Raw genomic sequence first — 18,580 nt, forward strand, 5'->3', positions numbered from 1 at the left:
ATAAACTGATTGATCCAAAAAGTAGGTCTTCATTATTTAAAAGACAAGGAATAGTTAATCTATAAGTAGCCTCATTGCACATGCTCCCTCAGCTGGCTGCTTATATATCATTCCTGGTTATTAATTGACACCCCCATGTAGCACTACTCAATTTACAAGGCTGCCTCTGATGCAAAGAGAGGAATTTCAGGGTTGGGAGTGAATTACCTTAACCCGTCCCTGGCCCTGTTCCAGTTGGAACCACAGTCTTCTGCAGAGGAAAGGTTTAATGACCAAAAGCCCTGTGACGCAGTCAGCCTATTTTTGGCTGGCAGGCGGGGTAGGTTAGCTCTTTATCCACTCTTGCCTTGGCCGATCCTCAGAGGTCACAGAGATGAGGCATTTTTATCCTGTCCCGGTGCCAATGTTGTCCTTGTAGAAGCCATTCCAATGGCCGAGGAAACAGCTAGGTTCCAGCTTGCTTCTCCAAAGGACTGGCACAATTTTTCCTCTTTCTCTTCCTAATAGTATCATCTCCATTTAGATTGATAAAAATATCTCAGAGTGAGCTGCACCAAACCCCAGACAGAGAGAGAGGGAGAGAGAAGAGAGAGGGTAGGAGAGAGAACGCGAGTTGCTCTTATTTAGTAATAAACATAACACACACTTTTCAGTCCAAGGATTAGGCTGGGAGTGAGTGGACTAATGCGATGGTAAACAGCGCTGCACAAGCAAACGAGAGTTCAGAGGGTGAGAGAGGATGGATCTAAGGAGGGAAAGTGAAGAGCTTGATCAGGGAGTGAGAAGCCCTATCAACACGATCCGGAGGCAGGAGCCTGCAGGCGAGAGATGGCCAGTAATTATTCCAGCCGGTGGGGGTGGCCAAAGGACCCTCAATAATAATGGCAACAATAATAACATTGATAGTAATGGTACCTAATATGTCCAAAGCACTTACTCCAGGTGTCCTTCCAAGCACTTTATACCCACAACGATCCCGGGAGGTCACAGAGGTAGGTGCTACTCTTATCCCCATTTGACAGGTAAAGAAACTGAGGCCCCCAAAAGTGCAGTTATCTGCCCCAAATGACAGAGTAAGTGGGTTTTGAAAATCTCAGCCTAACTTCAGAAACTTTGTTCTTAATCGCAATACTTTTCCCAAGAACAGAAATGCCAAAGGCTCTGTATTGGTCCACTGCTTTGGGAGCTTCTCTTTGGCCCTAACGCAGCGACTCTTAAGCAGGGGCAATTCTGTAGCATCTGTAGACATTTTTGGTTATTACAACCAGGGACAAGGGATGATCTTCATGGATAGAGGCCAGGCATGCTGCTAAACATCTCCCAAAATAGGGTTAACTGGCTCCAAATGCCAACATTGCCAAGGTCTAGGAATGACAGAAAAGAATCCAGTTCCTTACACCTCTCAGCCCCAAACCCAGCACACTCCCCACCCCCACCCTACAACACATCTAAGGTTGTGCATTAGATACCAAGGTACTTGTCTACCCCCACATGTACACAAACGTATACCAGAAGACAGACCCAGCCCCGCCAGAAACGTGGCACAGCTCCCAGGAGCAGTGATTCCACTCAGAATTTGCTGAATGTCCTCATTCTAAGGTACACTTTGTCCCCATATTTCAATATTTCTGAAAATGGAATGTGCCTTTTAATTAACGTAGTGCCCTCCCCACCCATGTGGTGTTTTGAAATCAATGGAAACTCATAAATGATTGCATATTAGAATCATTTAAATGGTAATTTAAAATAATATAACATACAGAAATAAACACAGAGATATGATAGAAGGTGGTGTAAAATGTGGTTGAATGTCAAAGACAAAACACAAGCCTTCAGAGGATTTCTGCCTTGCAGCAGGCTCTCTCACCCAGTGGGAAGTCACAATCCTCCCCCACAGTGGAAGAAAAGTTCAAAGCATAGACTTTATTCTTAGGATGAAAAACAGCGAGTATCCAGAGGGTCTGTGATGATGCCAACCATGGTGGGCTGCCCTCCTCCTCCTCCTTTTGGCCCTCAATGCCCTCCTGCTGCACTTCCACCCTCTTCATCGCCTCGGCCCCTTTTCTGTTCTCTCCTGTAACTGGCCCCATTTCCGGTGATTAGCACCTGGGGGCACTCGGCGGCTCACTGGGAGGGCAGCATGCATGGGTCCTGCCTGCTGACCGTCCTGTCTGACTGCATGGGTGCTGCAGATCAGAGTCGATTGGTCAACACGTGACTCTGCAGTGAGCGAGTCAGTTATAGACTCAGACTCAGCACCTTGGCTGACTGTCTCACTGGGTATGGGAGGGTAACTCTGCTCGGTTTTCTCAGGCAGAGAGTGGCAGGGGATGATCACAGCACTGCCCACTACAGAGCAGTTTTTTCTCTTTAGATGTTAAGTAAAATAATCACGGGAAAGTTATCATGTGAAACGCACAGCCGACCACTCGCACCAGTTGCTTTAGTCTTCCGAGTGAGTTGTAAGACATCCAGCCACAGTGGTTCTAAAGCCTCCAGGGCCTTGTACTTGTTGGATGTTTACACTTTGGATGTTCTTGAATTCAACTTGATGGTTCAGTGCCATCAAGTAGACCAAACTGAGGGAGCCTGTAACCTTCTTTTCCAAACTCATACTCACAAACCTATAATCAACCCATACAACATTACTAATTGACTTTTAACAAGGATATTAGGGGCTTGTGTTGCTTTGTCTTATAAATGTACAGGGATAAGATCTTCCACCCCACTGGTGTCCCTGGAGAGTAGAAAGGTTCATTTGGAGAGAATCCTCGCATGTTTACGTGCTTCTCTAGCCAAATGTTATGGCTGTGTGTTTGCTAAGATTAAGACTCCAGGCAGCAACTAGGGCTCACCTGGAGTTCTGGGCAGAATGTCTGTGGCTCAGATGTGAGCAGAGAAGGGGTGCATTCCAAGACAGCCACTTTGGGTCAAGAACACATGGCATCTTTTCTTTCCTAGGCAAGGAAATACAAGGACCCTTCTCCAACACTTGAAAGGAAATTGGTTCTGAAGGTCTAGAATATCACTTTTCTCTTATTGCTTAGGCTTGTTTGAAACATTTAGGTCAAGCAGGTGAATGGCATTGAGAGTGGTAAAATTTCTGAGAATTTGGTGAGAAGATAAAGAAAAATGAGGGAAAACCAAAAGGGAAGCAAGTCTTTTCTTTCAGAACTCTTCCCAAACATTAAATCCTTATGTTCATTTTATTACTTAGTAGAGACTAATTTTTTAATAATACATTCCATGTTTTAAAGTATTGTTTAGGTAATAATTAACAAACTCATGTCACTCTTTTTGGCAAGCATTATATGTACCTCTGCTGACAAAAAGGTAAGAGTTTCGAAAAGTAAATTCGAATCTGTTTCACTTAATTTTAGATCCCTATTAAGGCAGCAAATATAAATTGTTGTTGTGTCTGATTCAGTCGTGTCTGACCCTTTTGAGACCCCAGAGACTGCAGCCAGCCAGGCTCCTCTGCCCATTCAGTTTCCCAGGCAAGAATACTGGAGTAGGTCACCATTCCCTTCTCCAGGGGATCCTCCTGACTCCAAGGACTGAAGCTGGGTCTCCTGCATTGGCAGGCGGGTTCTTTACCACTAAGTCACCAGAGAAACCCAATAAATATGACTTAGATTGGACAGGAGTGGGCTTTCTGCAAACAAGTACATTTGGACATCATAGGGGCAGTATTAATTGGATTAAGTAATACTGTAAAGAGGTAACAAGTATTGTAAGTCTGTTTACATTCATGGGCCTGGCAACCCCATCTTGGGAACAATGCCCAAGAAAAGTAAATTCAATTCAGACAAAGATGATTAGTTGTAGCACTATTTAGATAATAAGAAAATTAGAAACAACTCAGTTCATTCTCTCTGAAAGGTTAAGCAAACAATGCCACAGCAGTAGTGAAGTATGACAGAGCCATTCAAAGATGTAATTTCTTATCCATGTTTCCATTTGTCAACCTAGTGCCTGTCCATGCAGCTGGACATGGAGCAGGCCCTTCACACAGCCCACACAAGACAAGAATGGACTTAAGAATAATCACTAGGAGTAGAAGGGACTTTAGAACAGGAATTTACAGTATAATGATTTGAGCTCCTTTTCTTAAAAAAAAAAAAAAGAAAAAAAACGGAGGGGGATAATCTAAAAAACAGATATAAGACTGAAGATATAAAACATGGTCCCAAATATTATCCTACATTATGACTAGAAAAAGACACATTTGAATAGTGATTATGTCTGGTTGAAGGAATCACAGGTGATTCTGCCCCCTTATTTATACTTAAGAAATTTTAACCATTGGTTGCTGCTGCTGCTGCTGCTGCTGCTGCTGCTGCTAAGTTGCTTCAGTCATGTCCGGCTCTGTGCGACCCCATAGATGGCAGCCCACCAGGCTCCCCTATCCCTGGGATTCTCCAGGCAAGAACGTTGGAGTGGGCTGCCATTTCCTTCTCCAATGCATGAAAGTGAAAAATGAAAGTGAAGTCACTCGGATGTGCCCGACTCTTAGCGACCCCATGGACTGCAGCCCACCAGGCTCCTCTGTCCATGGGATTTTCCAGGCAATAAGCATATAGAACTTTTATAATCATAACATTAATATCCTTTAAAATGAAACTATGAACAAATGAACTTTAAGAAATTAGTTTAAAGCAGTGAGGAGAAATAAGCCAAAAGATGAACAGAAGAAATCATTTAAATTAATGTAAAAAATGAAAATCATTGGGTTTTTCACAACTTGGTAATGTCAAACACATACAGAGAGTCCTTGCTCAAAATCCAACCTTTCCACACTGATCTCTTCTTTTTGATTTCCTGAATTATGGCTATGACCCATTTCTTCTTCATTAGACTTTTAAAAACATCTTTTTGGGCTTCTGCAAATACAAATCAATGTATAAAAGGGTAGAGTATTTGAGTACCATCCCAATCCTAGTAAACCCTAAAACTGAGCCCCAAACTGATAACAAACACTCAATAGATACACTTAACAATGAACCACCACCACTTCTTCCCAATTATGGGGGGAATTGAAGAGGAGTGATTTGAAGAGGAAAAATGACAGGAGGCACTGTAACACCTACACTTTGTGTTGCAAGAGAGATAAGAAATGCTAACTGGGTCCCAAAGTACAATACTGAACCAAATACCTTATGTATTTAGCAATATCAGAAAGTGTCTTTCCAACATGAAAACCAAGCCTGCTGGCTTTCCCATCACACCAAGTTCAGGTCACAGAGCAACACCACTTAAACACTTTTGCTTTTAAATCTTTGGACTGAAGAGCTTTTGCAGCAGGGTTAACTGACAGCACTGTCTTAATGAAATCGTACCGGGTACTTGCTTGCACAGGGAAATACACTTATCACACACCAGGTAAACGGCAGCGCTGAGATGCGTAGGGTTTTATCTGGACCAACTCCTTCAGCAATGATTGCTGAAAATGGTAACATTCGAACCTCTAGAATGCGGGATTGAATGCGGGTGACATCCTCATTAAGGACTACAGCTCACATCCGGGTGCCTAAGTTCTTCAAGATGCAATCACAGATGGTGATTTTAGTACAAGGTACAGTTTTTCCAAGTCATCACTAAACACCTTGTTAATATGTTATGTAAGCAGTCATCCATGGACAGAGGAGCCTGGTGGGCTACAGTCCCCAGGGTTGCGAAAAAGTCAGAAATGACTTATCGACTAAACAACAACTAAAGGAGAACACATCCATATGAAAACGTATGAATATCATTCACTCATTCATTCATTCAACACATACTCTTTGGGAAGGGAACCATGCGCCTGGTTCATCACTAGGCATCAGGGTACAGGGACCACACATTTTCTTCACCAGTCTGAAACATGTCAGAATCAGTTGTTTTCTGATGAGCAGATTATAGTTCCCAATTTTTACTCCTTTCTTGACACCTATATTTCCAGGAAGGACTTGGTTCACAGGAGGAACCACACATTACCTCAACCCCTGGGGAAAGCAAGTGTCTTTGCCAGATACTGAAACAGGCTCCAATGAGTGTGCTATAATAACCCATTGTGCCACTTGTCATTTCTTTTCCTCCAGGAATATAAAGTGAGTCTTCCCTTCTCATCGTCCCGCACAGCCCAGCCCCACCCCATCCCAAGACTTCTGACCTGACCATCCTCTCGTCTCCAGGAATGCGCTGGCCCCGTCGCACGGGCACGAGTCCTGTCTTTCATCTCGGTGCTGCTGTACCTTGCAGGAAGATCTGTCAGGTGCTTTAAAGTTTACCCAGCCAGTGTTCCGACGTTACAGAAGTAACAAACTGTCCTATTGAGTGTATCCTTTGGCTGAAAGGCGCCAAGGTCATTAAGTGTTTGTTTGAACATTGTGTAATTACTGGAGTTAGAGAACTCGACAGGATCATCTTAGACTTCTGATGTCCCTCTCCTTTCCGTAAGCAAGAGCTACACCTTTTTCCTCTCAGGGTTTTGTGACTTTTCATCCAGTGAGCCCAGCAGCTAGCTAGCAAGCCCCACTGTTACCACACTATCCTTCCTTGGCACTTGCTCTCATTCCTCCATTACTAGCCTTACACCCATTGCGATCATTAACCACTCATTCCCTGGCAGCCTCACTCCCTGACATTTAACCTGGATTCATCAGGTTACAGAAGCACGATAGCCATTGCCTTTATGAGCCCTTGGGCTCCCCTGATGGCTCAGACAGTAAAGAATCTGCCAGCAATGCAGGAGACCCGGGTTCAATCCTTGGGTCAGGAAGATCCCCTGGAGAAGGGAATGGCAACCCACTTCAGTATTCTTGCCTGGAGAATTCCATAGACAGAGGAGCCTGGCAGGTTACAGTCCATGGGGTCGCAAAGAGTCGGACACAGCTGAGTAATTAACACTTTCACTTCATGAGCCCTTAAGGTCCTTTAAACAATTTCTCTATTGAGAGTTGCCATCAGAATCCACAGCAAGGAATTTCCTGGTGGCCCAGTGGTAAAGAATCCGCCTTGCAATTCAGGGGACCTGATCCCGGGTCCGGGAAGATTCTACTTCCCGCGGAGCAACTAAGCCCACGCACCACAACCAAGACTCAACACAGTCAAATAAAGAAAGAAAGAAATTTTAAAAGAATCCATGGCAAATCCACAGCCAACTGGATTTCCGATCCCAGATCCCCTCGGCAGCCTGACTACATGCAAGCTCTTATGGCTGAAGCAGCACCATCCTCTTTTGCTACCACTTGTCACTGTAAGATCTTGATATCAGCTAAGCTTCACTGAGCACTCAGCATGTGTCAAAGCACATTCTATGTGCTTTACATGAGCTTGGCTTGTTTAAATCTCTCAAAGACCCTGTCAGGTAGGCACTGCCATTATTCTCATTTACAGACCAGGGGAACGCACAGAGAAGCTGAGTAACTTGCCCAAGTTCACACGGCAGCTCCACAGCAGAGCTGGGATCCACACACTCCAAGTTTGGACTTCTGAGCCTGAGCCTGGACCCACTACATGACCCTGCCTCTCCCTGGAGGGGCTGACTGTCTCTCTAGAGAAGGGGTAGTGTGAGGCACGCCTCTTCAAGAAAGAATAGAAAGTGGAGGAGGCAGGAATGGGTATGGGTGAGGCATGGTGAGTAAAAACATTTTGGGGGGTGTCGTGCAGTGAAAACAACCAGCTAGTCACCTAGTCAGGCACAGTCCGAGCCGCATTCACATTCTGGCCCAGAATGTTCTGGGGTTGCTACTGACTCACGGATGTCTGAGTAGGAGGCAGACAGCAGGTGCTGCCTGGCAGCGAGGAAAGGGGGCCAGCTGGAGCCGGGGCCACAGCCAACGAGAGCAAAGCTGCTGCAGATGCTTTTTTCTCTAGGCTGCCACGGTTTTTGTCATTTGGAAAACATGGGCTCACCAGAGGGTTTCAAACATTATTTGGAATATAGAACCTGAGGGCACCTTACTATCCCTCCAAGGGAAGGATTGGGGAATTCTAGGATGCCAGTTCCTCTCCCCAACCCGAGGGATACCGCCAACGGATCCAGCTCCATCTCAAAATGATAAGCAAAAGAACTACCACCAAGAGTACTTTCTACAAGCTAAGTGTTTTAGACTGGCTTCTTCCAGCCTCCTTCTGCATGGAACTGTTATTCGCTCCACCTTACCGACAGGCTTCCCAGGTGGCGCCAGCAGTAAGGAATCAGCCTGCAAGTGCAGGAGACACAAGAGACACAAGTTCAATCCCTGGGTCGGGAAGATCCCCTGGAGAAGGAAATGGCAACCCATTCCAGTATTCTTGCCTGGAAAACTCCGTGGACAGAGGAGCCTGGCTGGCTACAGTCCATGGGGTCGCACAGAGCTGGACATGACTGAGAACACACACATGCCACCTTACTGGCGGGCATAAACAGGGGAAGGCATTTACCCCAGAACACGTGGCTGGCAAGGACTGGAGTCTGGACCTGAGCCCAAGATGGGAGAAACAAAGGTGTAGTCCAGGCAGGTGACAGGTGTTATTGGGAAAGAAGGAGCATCCACACCTTTCATTCACTGACTCTCTCTTGTTGGAGCTCCTCCAATGGGTTTAGGACACAGAACTACGTATGGCAGACCAGGTCCATGCCCTCACTGAGCTGTATTTTCTGTTTCTACAAGGAGAGGCCATCAAAGATGAGAGCTTAGCCAGAAACAAGCGTATAGCGGAAGAAGGGTATTCCCCCAGACACCGGAACCCTACGCTGATTTCCATTGCTGGCACACGGCGGGAGGCTGGATTTAAAAGCGTCCTTGGAACACATCCTGCTCCCCATAACACCAAGAACACCATGTGTCCCTGTCACAGAGGGAGAGAAGACAAACCCCCTCCTGTTCTGGACCTGGTATCCAGGAGGCTGACAAACACACTTTCAGCATTTTTTTTAATAGCCTGGGGGTGGGGACTGGGGGGGTGGGGTTAAGCAGCTGAAAGTTTCCCTTTGTGTTCCTCTCAGACATTTCTGGAAGGGGTCAGCATGAGTGATTCATCATCTACCCCTGTAGACTCTCACTGAGAGGCCAGCACAGATACTGTGGTTAAAAATAAGTCTCTGCTCACTCATTTTCTTATTAATATTCTATAACTGCATTAAGGACCTTCAGTCAACAGTGAGAAAAGTTCATTTATTCAAAAGTTGCTACACTGGCTCTAAAACTTCGGTGAAAATAACTTTATAACCAAGCCCTTGATTTCTTTTCAAAAAGTGAAGGAGAAATGCTAAGTACTAAAGCATCCAGCAAAGAGACTGCTTGTTCAGATGTCTGCTGGCATTTGAGTACCATTCACCCACCGTACAAATTACTCTGTGCCTTGGCCTCTTCCTGTATAAAATGGAGATAGCAATCACAATACCTATTGTGACAGACAGGCCCTTGTGGTGGTGCTTGGAGCAGAATATACTCTCATTAAAAGTTAGCTATTATTATGCAAATTCAGCCTGTTTCATAATATTTATGGTAATTAACTGTCAGTTATTGTTCTCATACTACATGCCGGGTACAGGGCTGAAAGTTTAGCATGATTTATTCCTCAAGACAGACCCATAAGGTAGGTATTATACCCATTTTACAGATGAGAAAATGGGGAGGGAGCCAGAAAAGTTCACAGCTGGTGGATGGACAGAGGAGGGCTGGAACCCAGGTCCATAGGCACTCAGAATGCTTTGTTATCACAAGGTAAGGCTGATTCAATTACAGTCCTGCAATCTGGCCTGTGTGTGAGAAGGCTCTGAAGTCAGCATTTTCAGCATCAATTATTATAGCATTCCCAAGTCTCCACCATCATCAAAGATTATATTTAACTTCTACACATGGTATCACTCATCTGGAAAACTCCTCTTCATCCTTCAAAACCTTACCCAGCTATCTCTGGCTCTATACAGCCTTCCTTGCCCATCCCCACTTTTCAAAGAATTCATCCTTTCCATTCCTGAACTGGTTCTCCTTCCTCTGCATATTTCAAAGTGCTGCAACACAGAGTGACTTGTCCTTAGAGTTTTTATTTGTTTGTTTCCTCCACTAGGTGGGAACTCCTCTGCCCAGGCACCGATAATTTAATTCTTTGGGAATTAGTAATTTATTCCAGTTCTCTGGGAATTGGCAATGCATGCATGATCTATATCAGTGGTTCTCTGTGGGGGCAATTTCTCTCCCCAGGGGACACTGGGCAATCTGGAGACATTATTGGTTGACCCAACTGGAGGTGGGAAGGTGCCACTGTCATTTCATGGGTGGAGGCCAAGGATGCTGCTAAACATACTATGGTGCCTAGGCTAGCCCCTCCACAGCAGAGAATGACCCAGCCCCAAACGTCAGTGCTGTCAAGGTCAACACAGTCTAGTCTACCAAAAAGTGAAAGTGTTAGTCGCTCAGTCCTGTCCGACTCTTTGTGACCCCATGGTCTGTAGCCCGCCAGGCTTCTCTGTCCATGAGATTCTCCGGGCAAGAATACTGAAGTGGGTTGCCATTCCCCTCTTCAGAGGATCTTCCAGACCCAGGGATCAATCCTGGTGCCCTGCATTGCAGGCAGATTCTGTACCATCTGAGCCACCACGGAAGCCCCTAGTCTACCTGCTGCCGCTGCTGCTGAGTCGCTTCAGTCATGTCCGACTCTGTGCGACCCCATAGACGGCAGCCCACCAGGCTCCCCCGTCCCTGGGATTCTCCAGGCAAGAACACTGGAGTGGGTTGCCACTTCCCTCTCCAATGCATGAATGTAAAACGTGAAAGGGAAGTCGCTCAGTCGTGTCCAACTCTAGCGACCCCATGGACTGCAGCCTGCCAGGCTCCTCCATCCATGGGATTTTTCGGGCAAGAGTGCTGGGGTGGGGCGCCGTCGCCTTCTCCACTAGCCTACCTAGTAGTTCTCAATTAGGTGTCACTCGTGCTCGTGACTCAAGAGTTTACTGCGCACCATACCTCAGGGCTCAGGGGCTGCGCACTGTGCTTCAGACCGCAGATAACAGTTGGACCTCTGTGGGAGGAACACTGGCCTCCATCCCTGATGCCATGTTTTCCCTCTCCACTTCCGTCAGTGGAGTGAGAGATATCTCAGACGTTTTCTGAGCCTCACCGCTAGCACTCATCTGTCACTCTAATGTGTTCCAGCTAACTCCCAACTGCCAGTATCTGCATCTCTTTGCCTGAGGGCTTTCTCAGAAGCTAAAAGGCTCCTCTGGCCCCCTCTGGGCCAGAAACGCTGGGGAATTAAAGGTTCCTGCAAGGAGTAGCCCTCAACCAGTGACTGGCAGATGTGAATGTGTAAATACATCAGCTCCTTCATTGCTGGAGAGGATACCAGGACTCCAGGGCTAACACAGCTAATGTGCCCCGTCTCCACGATTTCCCGTGGGTTACACTAGAGTCGCCCACAGAGGTGGTGGGCTTGATAACCCAGCCTCCCTTGGCTGCCCTTCCACTTCAGCCCTCCCTCCTGGTGTTTCCTGCCCCTCCCAAATAAACTACTCATTCTGGATTCTGCTCTGGAGTCTGCCCAAACCAAAACAGAATAGAAGCAACACGTTTCTCTTCCTAGCAGAAGCCTCAAGAACTTTCAGGTGATTCTGTCACTGCTTTTTCCCTCTCCTGCGAGAATGGCATGACCCAGGTGAGGGCTGTGTCTTCAGCCTGGGTCCCTTATGGAGGAAACACAGTGGCTAACTGCTCTTGACCTGCAGTAACAGACACAAGAAACAAATTTCCGTGGTTGTAAGCCACAGAGATTTGGGAGTTGTTGTTACTGAAGCAAAACCTGGTGAAAGCCGAGTCATACAGAGTTTATCACTCCTAGAGGGACCTTCCTAACTGATGCTATTCTAGAAAACCTGAGCTACTTACCTCTCAAACAATGCTCGTCTAAGGGCAAAATCATATAGCAGAGCTTTACCAGATCCTTGAGGCTGGAGATGATTGATTTTTCCCCTCATGGAGGTTCCTGTAACTCAGGGTGCCTCATGCAGTGCTGAGAAGTGGTGAGCACCTAGAGATGGGGGCTTATCCCTGAGCCATCCGGGTTTTACCAGGAACCAGTTCAAGCCTGGTGACTATTTTGGGAAAAGAGACAAAGACGAGGCACTTGGCTAGAAACAGACGGAAACACCAGTCCATACTACAGCTGCTCTCCACCTGAGTGACTTTGGGGAAAACCCTCCCCTCATCTGGAGCCTCCCATTTGTAACTTGGGGTCTGACCCTAAGATCTGAGTCCACCACCAGACTCAGCCACCTGGGTTCTCTGAAGACCAAAACCAACCTCATTCTCTCCATCCCCTGCTTGATCCATCAACCTTCAGAACAAGCTAAACTCATACCCAAAATTTCAAGGGAAAGACTGTCTCCTGCAGTTTACCAGGGGCTCGTTTCTTTTCTCCAGTTCCCAGATCAGAAGACAGCATGACACCCTAACTTCCCTCTGTCTTTAACATTCATTGAGTATGAACCCCGTGCTACGCATCAGGCTGAAACCTACTCACGATCTATCGCAAGATTTCTCATGCCTGAGTCCCTCACAAGCATGAGCCTTGGCTATTTTTGCCTTATCTGAATACCACCTCTACTAGAATTGACTTAATGTTTAGTCCTGACAGACTCTTTGTACTTAAATCCATGTATCTTCAGAGGGACTTTTACATGCCTACTATCAATGAAAACCCAGTAACCCTTGTCATAAATAGAAGGTAGGCATGAGAACAAACATGACAACAAATATCCTTACTGAATGCGAGCTGGATGTCTGCAGAAGCCCTCTCTTTGTTTAAAAGGCAAGCTGAAAGGCTTTAGGACAGTGATAAAGGCCTAGCAGCACCTGACCAAGGTTTTAACTCTGTCATCATCAGAAAGGTTGGAAGAGATTCAGAAAAGGAGTAAGTTTCTCACCATGAGATGAAACGTTCCTTAATTTGCCACCAGTGCACAGCCATCTAAATTGTCTTTCATTTCACTTGGACATGTTTCATGCTTTGAATAAGGCTGTGCACTGACCTGGATTCGTACCATGTGTGGTTTTATTATTAACAGCACAGGTTTGAGTCCAGCTCTACCACTTCCTAAACCTCTCTGGGTTTCTCTTTCTTCATCTGCAAAATTAGGACAGTAATAGTCCCACCTTCATAATGTGAAGACCTTCAAATAACGCTTGACCCACAGTCAGGCTCAATCAATTATGGCTGTCATTACTATTATTGTTAACTTTGTACGATAGGTATTTTTTTTTTTTATATTTATTCAGCTGCACCAGGTCTTAATTGTGGCATGTGGGATCTTAGTTCCCTGACCAGGGATTGAACCTGGGCCCCTTGCAGAGTCTTAGCCGCTGGACCTCCAGAGAAGTCCCAATGTATGCTAGGTATTTTGATGCCCATTCTACAGACAAAGAAAGGAAGGACCGGCTGCATAATCTGTCAAGGTCACACAGCCTTGCTTTTTCCACTCTTACAAACAGCTGCCTTATTGTGGAACCAGGATTATTACCTATTTTAAGTTGGATATTTTTATTCCTGTGCTATTTTATCTTTTCTAACTCTACAGGCCTGCTCGGTTGCCTCCGACTAAAACACAGAAAGCATTGATGCCTGGACATAAGCAGTCAGTTGGAGCAGATTCAGGCCAGTGTGTGAAGTGCCTGCCTCATCCTTGGCCCCAAAGTGTGCCAACCTGCCCTGGGGCTTGCCATTTTGTGGAGGGCAGCACATGAGGGCAAAGATCTCATCTAAAACCACTCAGAAACGCATGGTTACATGCAGAGCCCTGCCACGTATCATGGCAGAGTTCGCTGCAGACAAGGCTGACATTTCTTGTGCCTTTTTAATATTCCATTTATACATGTCTCACCTGATTTTAATTCTACTCTACTTCAGATTCACCACCTGCAGAGAACACTTTAAGATGATACATGCATACATATTTGGTGCTCAGTTATGTCTGACTCTTTGTAACCCCAGGGATTGCAGCCCCCCAGGCTCCTCTGTCCATGGGATTTCCCAGGCAAGACAGAATTGGAATAGGTTGCCATTTTCTACTCCAGGGGATCTTCCCAACCCAGGGATCAAACCAGGGTCTCTTGCATCCCCTGCATTTAGCAGGTGGATTCTTTACCACTAGCACCACCTGGATAGAGAAGCAGAAGTCTGGAAGAGAGACGGCACACACACCTGTCGCTTGCCTTCCCTCCCTACACCCCTCACTGGTCTTAAACCACCAGTGTCAAGTCCTGCTCCGGTGCTAACAGCGTGGGTGCAGCAGAAATAACACATCCTAGAGAGGATTGTTTTCCCCCATGGCCTTCCCAGAGACTGGGGGCTCTGGAGATTAATGTAATCCCCAGAGGATGGGGCTTCTGTCACGGAACTCAAGGCAGTGGTGGTGAGGGTAGAGGGAGTCAGATACTCTTTAGCATGAAAGTTATATTTTAGCATCGCCCACAAGGTCTGATTGCGCTGTAGTCGCCCCATCCTCAGTTCTGTTTACAAGACTCCAGATTCCTAATCAGAAGCCTTGTATGTCCCTGACTTGCCCAAACTGAAGCAACACATGTACGCAGAGAATGAAAGGAAACCCAGGCTGGAGGCTGGAAATAAAGACACAAGGCTTTGGGGGATAAAGGAGCTCAATGGTCTGGAAGACAGTGGGATAGGGAACCTGGGGTGCTCTCAACCCACTATAGGGTCAGACCCAGAGTGTACCCCAAAAGTCTCTGGCTGAGGTTGGGAGCCTCAGGACAGGTGGAAGAGTCCAAAAAAGCCACTCTGCATCCCCACAGCCTGCTGGACTCTGAGTTGGATTTTGATCACTTGATTCTGAAGCAAAGGACTGGCTGGCCATTCCCAGGAAGTCCCCTGAGGGTCTGGGCCAGCTCGCAGCTTCAGGACGCTTAGTGCTGCAGCTAAGGACACTGAGGTTGCCTGCAGGCACTCGTGGGAAGCAGGAGAAGGGGAGTTATGGATGGAGACTTACGGTCTTTCATTTCTGAACATGGCTTTGTGGATCCCTGTCACAGCACTGCCCCTAACACCAGGTCCCTCAAAGCCCCCAGGGCATGATATGGGCCATATCCAAGAGCCTGAAAGGAGCCTAGCATTTCCATATCAGCATCTGACACATTTATTCTGAATTTTCACGAACTGCCTTCTATGCTACCCACTGCAGGCTCAACAGGGCTAGGCCCCACCATCTGATCGCCATCTGATCATCATACTTGTCGGCAGGATGTGAATGTGGTGAGACAGGGGGCTGGGGTAGAATGATACTGGTAGCAACTCAAATACGTAACTAATGCTGACAAAACTCAGAATATGATCAGTATCTATAGCTAGAAATGGAAGGAACAGCCCATATAGGAATAATGAGCTCATCTGGTTATGGAAATCAAGAATCATTAGGGGACATGATGGGAAAGAGGCAATGACAACCCAAGGCACTGACCCTTCCTACCCGCCTGTGGTGGCACTCCACCTACAGTCCAGGCTGGGCTAAGCCTCCTCAAGAAAGGAGCCGAGACTCTCCTAAAATAACTGCGGGAGTTACCTCAGCTTTCAAGGGAATGAGGATGATGTTGGTATGGGGGAAGCTATGCCTCACCGGCCACGAGAGAAGCAGCCTGGAGTCTCTAAACTCAGCATCCCAAGAGATGGGATTTACAGGTTGGAAGAGAAGCCCAAACAACAGAGAGGGTGTTACAGGAGCAGAGAGTGAAGAGAAGGGCTGAGCAGGGGATAGGGCGGGGAGGACGGCCATGCAGGGAGACGTACCATCTCTTCCCATTCTTCTGAGCAGCTATCTCACTGGAGGCAGGTGGCAGAGGGGAAAAACTACAGGCGAAAAGAGGCCTCCATATTGAGTCTCCATTCCCTGCTTCCCTGGTGGCTCAGGGGTAGAAGAGTCTTGCTCAGGCGATGGAATGAGTTGATTCACCTGTATTGGCTCTGGTCCTTTCAGCCTGGTGGCCAGCCTGAGTGAGAACAGCCTGGCCTCATCCATCCTGAGCAAATCCCCTCCACCAGTCCAGCCTGGACACTTCCAGGACAGGTCCCTGCCTCCTATCATTTCATTCATCTATATGGCCTCCCCTTAGCACCTGGATGCGGCACCACCTCCACCATAACCCACATTCACTCCCTTCCTGTTGCCTTGGAGAAGCATCTACCATGGTCCAGCTGGGCCCTCAGGACCCCATCCCTTGGCCACAGTGGATTTTTCTCGCCCTCACATACGACCTTGGTGGCCAATGACTAGTGAGTTAAGAAGCTGCCTGCTCCCTAAGAGGCTGATTTTGAACCTGTGGCCTCATTTTCTTTGGTACCAGAAGATGAGAGATGCCTCAAAACCTTTGCCAAAGCAGACCATGACCCCATTTAACATCTTTAGGAGGAGGCAACATCTGCATTGATGCTCAAGACATCACTTTTGTAGCTTGAATTCTTTATTGAATGGTCAGAAATACCACTGGCTGAATTACTGTGCTCGATCTCTTGTTTATCAGTGGGTACTCCAGCAACCATCAGCTAGGAGACAGAACTGCAGAGTCCCAGGCCCTGTCCAGCCCCGCGAAACAGAATCTAACAGAATCTCCAGGTGATCCTTAAACACTGAGGTTTGAGGAAGAGAGCTTCCTGGGACCAGGGAACAAAACGCTAGCCAGCTCCCTGCCCCTCCCACAGTTGTCCTTTGGGTGGCTTAGCGGTAATGAATCCGCCTGCCAATGCAGGAGACATGGGTTCGATCCCTGGGTCAGGAAGATCCCCTGGAGAAAGAAATAGCAACCCATTCCAGCATTCTTGACCAGACTACAGTTCACAGAGTCGCAAAGAGTTGGACATGACTTAGCGACGAAACAACAGCTCCTCGAACACCTTCTCTCAGACCTCAAGGCCCACAAACAGGTGCTGCTGTTTCCACCACAGGGCACAGTTCCTTCGTGACTTGGGCAAACCCAGCAGGGACACCGGTCATGAGGATCTGTCTCAGACTGTGTCACATGACAGGTTCCTGGGGCTGAGCCTGGGGACAGGAAGCAGCTGGTCCAGAGCAGACAGGAGGCCAGCCGTGGGTGAGGGGAAGGAGGCAGAAACTGGGCCAGGGAAGCGGAACCAAAGGTCGGAGGGGCAAGGTGAAACTAGATGGAAGAGGAGTAAAGACACTAGAAAGTGAGTCGATTAGAAACAGGCAGAGGAGTGCAGGCTTGACTGTATCAGGTGAAGGGCTGTGCGCGGGCCCATCTGCTGGGTGGGGGGCTTGCGGGACTAATACAGCATGGGTTGGGGGTGGGGTACACTGGTCTGGAAACTGGGCGAAGTGTCCATTGCTCACGGTGCAGGGTGCCAGACCAATGACTGATAAACCCTAGGACCTGCAACCCAGAATCATATAAACCACGAGCCAGAAGAAACAGAAGTCAGATCATGGGATTCATGATAGTTAAAACTGACTGAACATTAACCCCAAGCCAGGCACATTGATAAGTGCTCTATGTAAATTATCTAAACCCCAAGAATTATTTAACCCCCTGTAAATTACAGAACACCCCCCACCCCAAGACTCCATGTGGTGAAGGGCATGGGGTGAATAGAAATGTGAACCTCGAGACCAGGTGGGGTTTGAATCTAGACTCCTCCATCTCTTAGCTCTGTGATCGGGGGCAAGCTAGTTAAATTCTCTGTTTCTCAGTTTCCTCGTCTGTAAAATGGGAGCATGTTAGTAGCTCTGTCATACAGCTGTAATAAAACAGGTAACATGTAAAATGGTGTATCACAAAGAATAAGGTCAATTTCATTATAATAATTGTTACTATCATTTGCCCCTTTCAGAGACAAAGAAACTGAAGCACAGAGATCTAAGCAACGTTGAAGTGATGGGCCGGGGAAGTAAAGCCAGCCAGTGTTGCTACGAAAGCAGCGTGTGTAACCATCATGCTTTGCTGCCTCACATCAAGTCAGAGGAACAAGGTGAAGAGAGAGCACCAAGGTGAGAGGCCCAGGAGAAGGCAGAACGGAGGAAGGACTCCTGGAGAGAGCTCTGAGCAGATCCCAGGGCTGTCGGCAGGGGCTGAGGGTGGGAGATGAGACAAACGTGCTCTAAGAGCTGAGCACAGCCAGGACACACTGGAGACTGAACTTCTACATGGTTCTGGCAGCCAAGATTCAATCCTCCTGTTGAAATGAGTTTTCTAGATGGGACATGTGGCCTATATCCAAAAACCCCGGGGCTTTGCTGCCAAGTCATCACTCTGGCAAGAACCACACCTGACTTTGCAGACCTAAAAAGTGACAACAGTAAATCATTAGTCCTGAACTTCCATGGGGCCGGGTTGCAGAGGAGAGCAATGGTAACAGCTAAGACATACTGAGTGATGACTACATGCAAGGTACCGTTTGATGCACCAAGTGCTGTAACTGAGTCTTCACCACAACCCAAAGAAGTTCCAATATTATCCTCATCTTGTAGATGACGGCACAGAGAGGTCAAGTAACATTCATGAGGTCACAAAGCAGGTAAGTCACAGAGCCAGGAACAAAACCCAATCTCTCTGGCTCCACAGTCCATACTCTTAACCTCTAGGATTTATAATACCTA

General features: G+C 47.2%; 1 protein-coding gene across 5 annotated transcripts in view; it reads right to left on the reverse strand.

Annotated features, from left to right (window-relative positions):
* Positions 1-18,580, reverse strand: part of SLC1A2 (solute carrier family 1 member 2) — a 166,388-nt gene that overhangs the window by 108,932 nt on the left and 38,876 nt on the right. For 2 of the 5 annotated variants that reach the window (XM_060399521.1, XM_060399519.1), the window contains exon 1: positions 6,152-6,240. The exons of the other annotated variants lie outside the window; for them this stretch is intronic. In XM_060399521.1, coding sequence (XP_060255504.1) covers positions 6,152-6,159 — 8 coding nt within the window. In that variant the 5' untranslated portion in view covers positions 6,160-6,240. Of the gene's footprint in view, positions 1-6,151; positions 6,241-18,580 lie in introns of those variants that run through there. 5 annotated transcript variants of the gene reach the window in all.

This window comes from Ovis aries, chromosome 15 (genome assembly GCF_016772045.2).
Source record: "Ovis aries strain OAR_USU_Benz2616 breed Rambouillet chromosome 15, ARS-UI_Ramb_v3.0, whole genome shotgun sequence".
In the NCBI taxonomy this organism is placed as follows: Eukaryota; Metazoa; Chordata; class Mammalia; order Artiodactyla; family Bovidae; genus Ovis; species Ovis aries.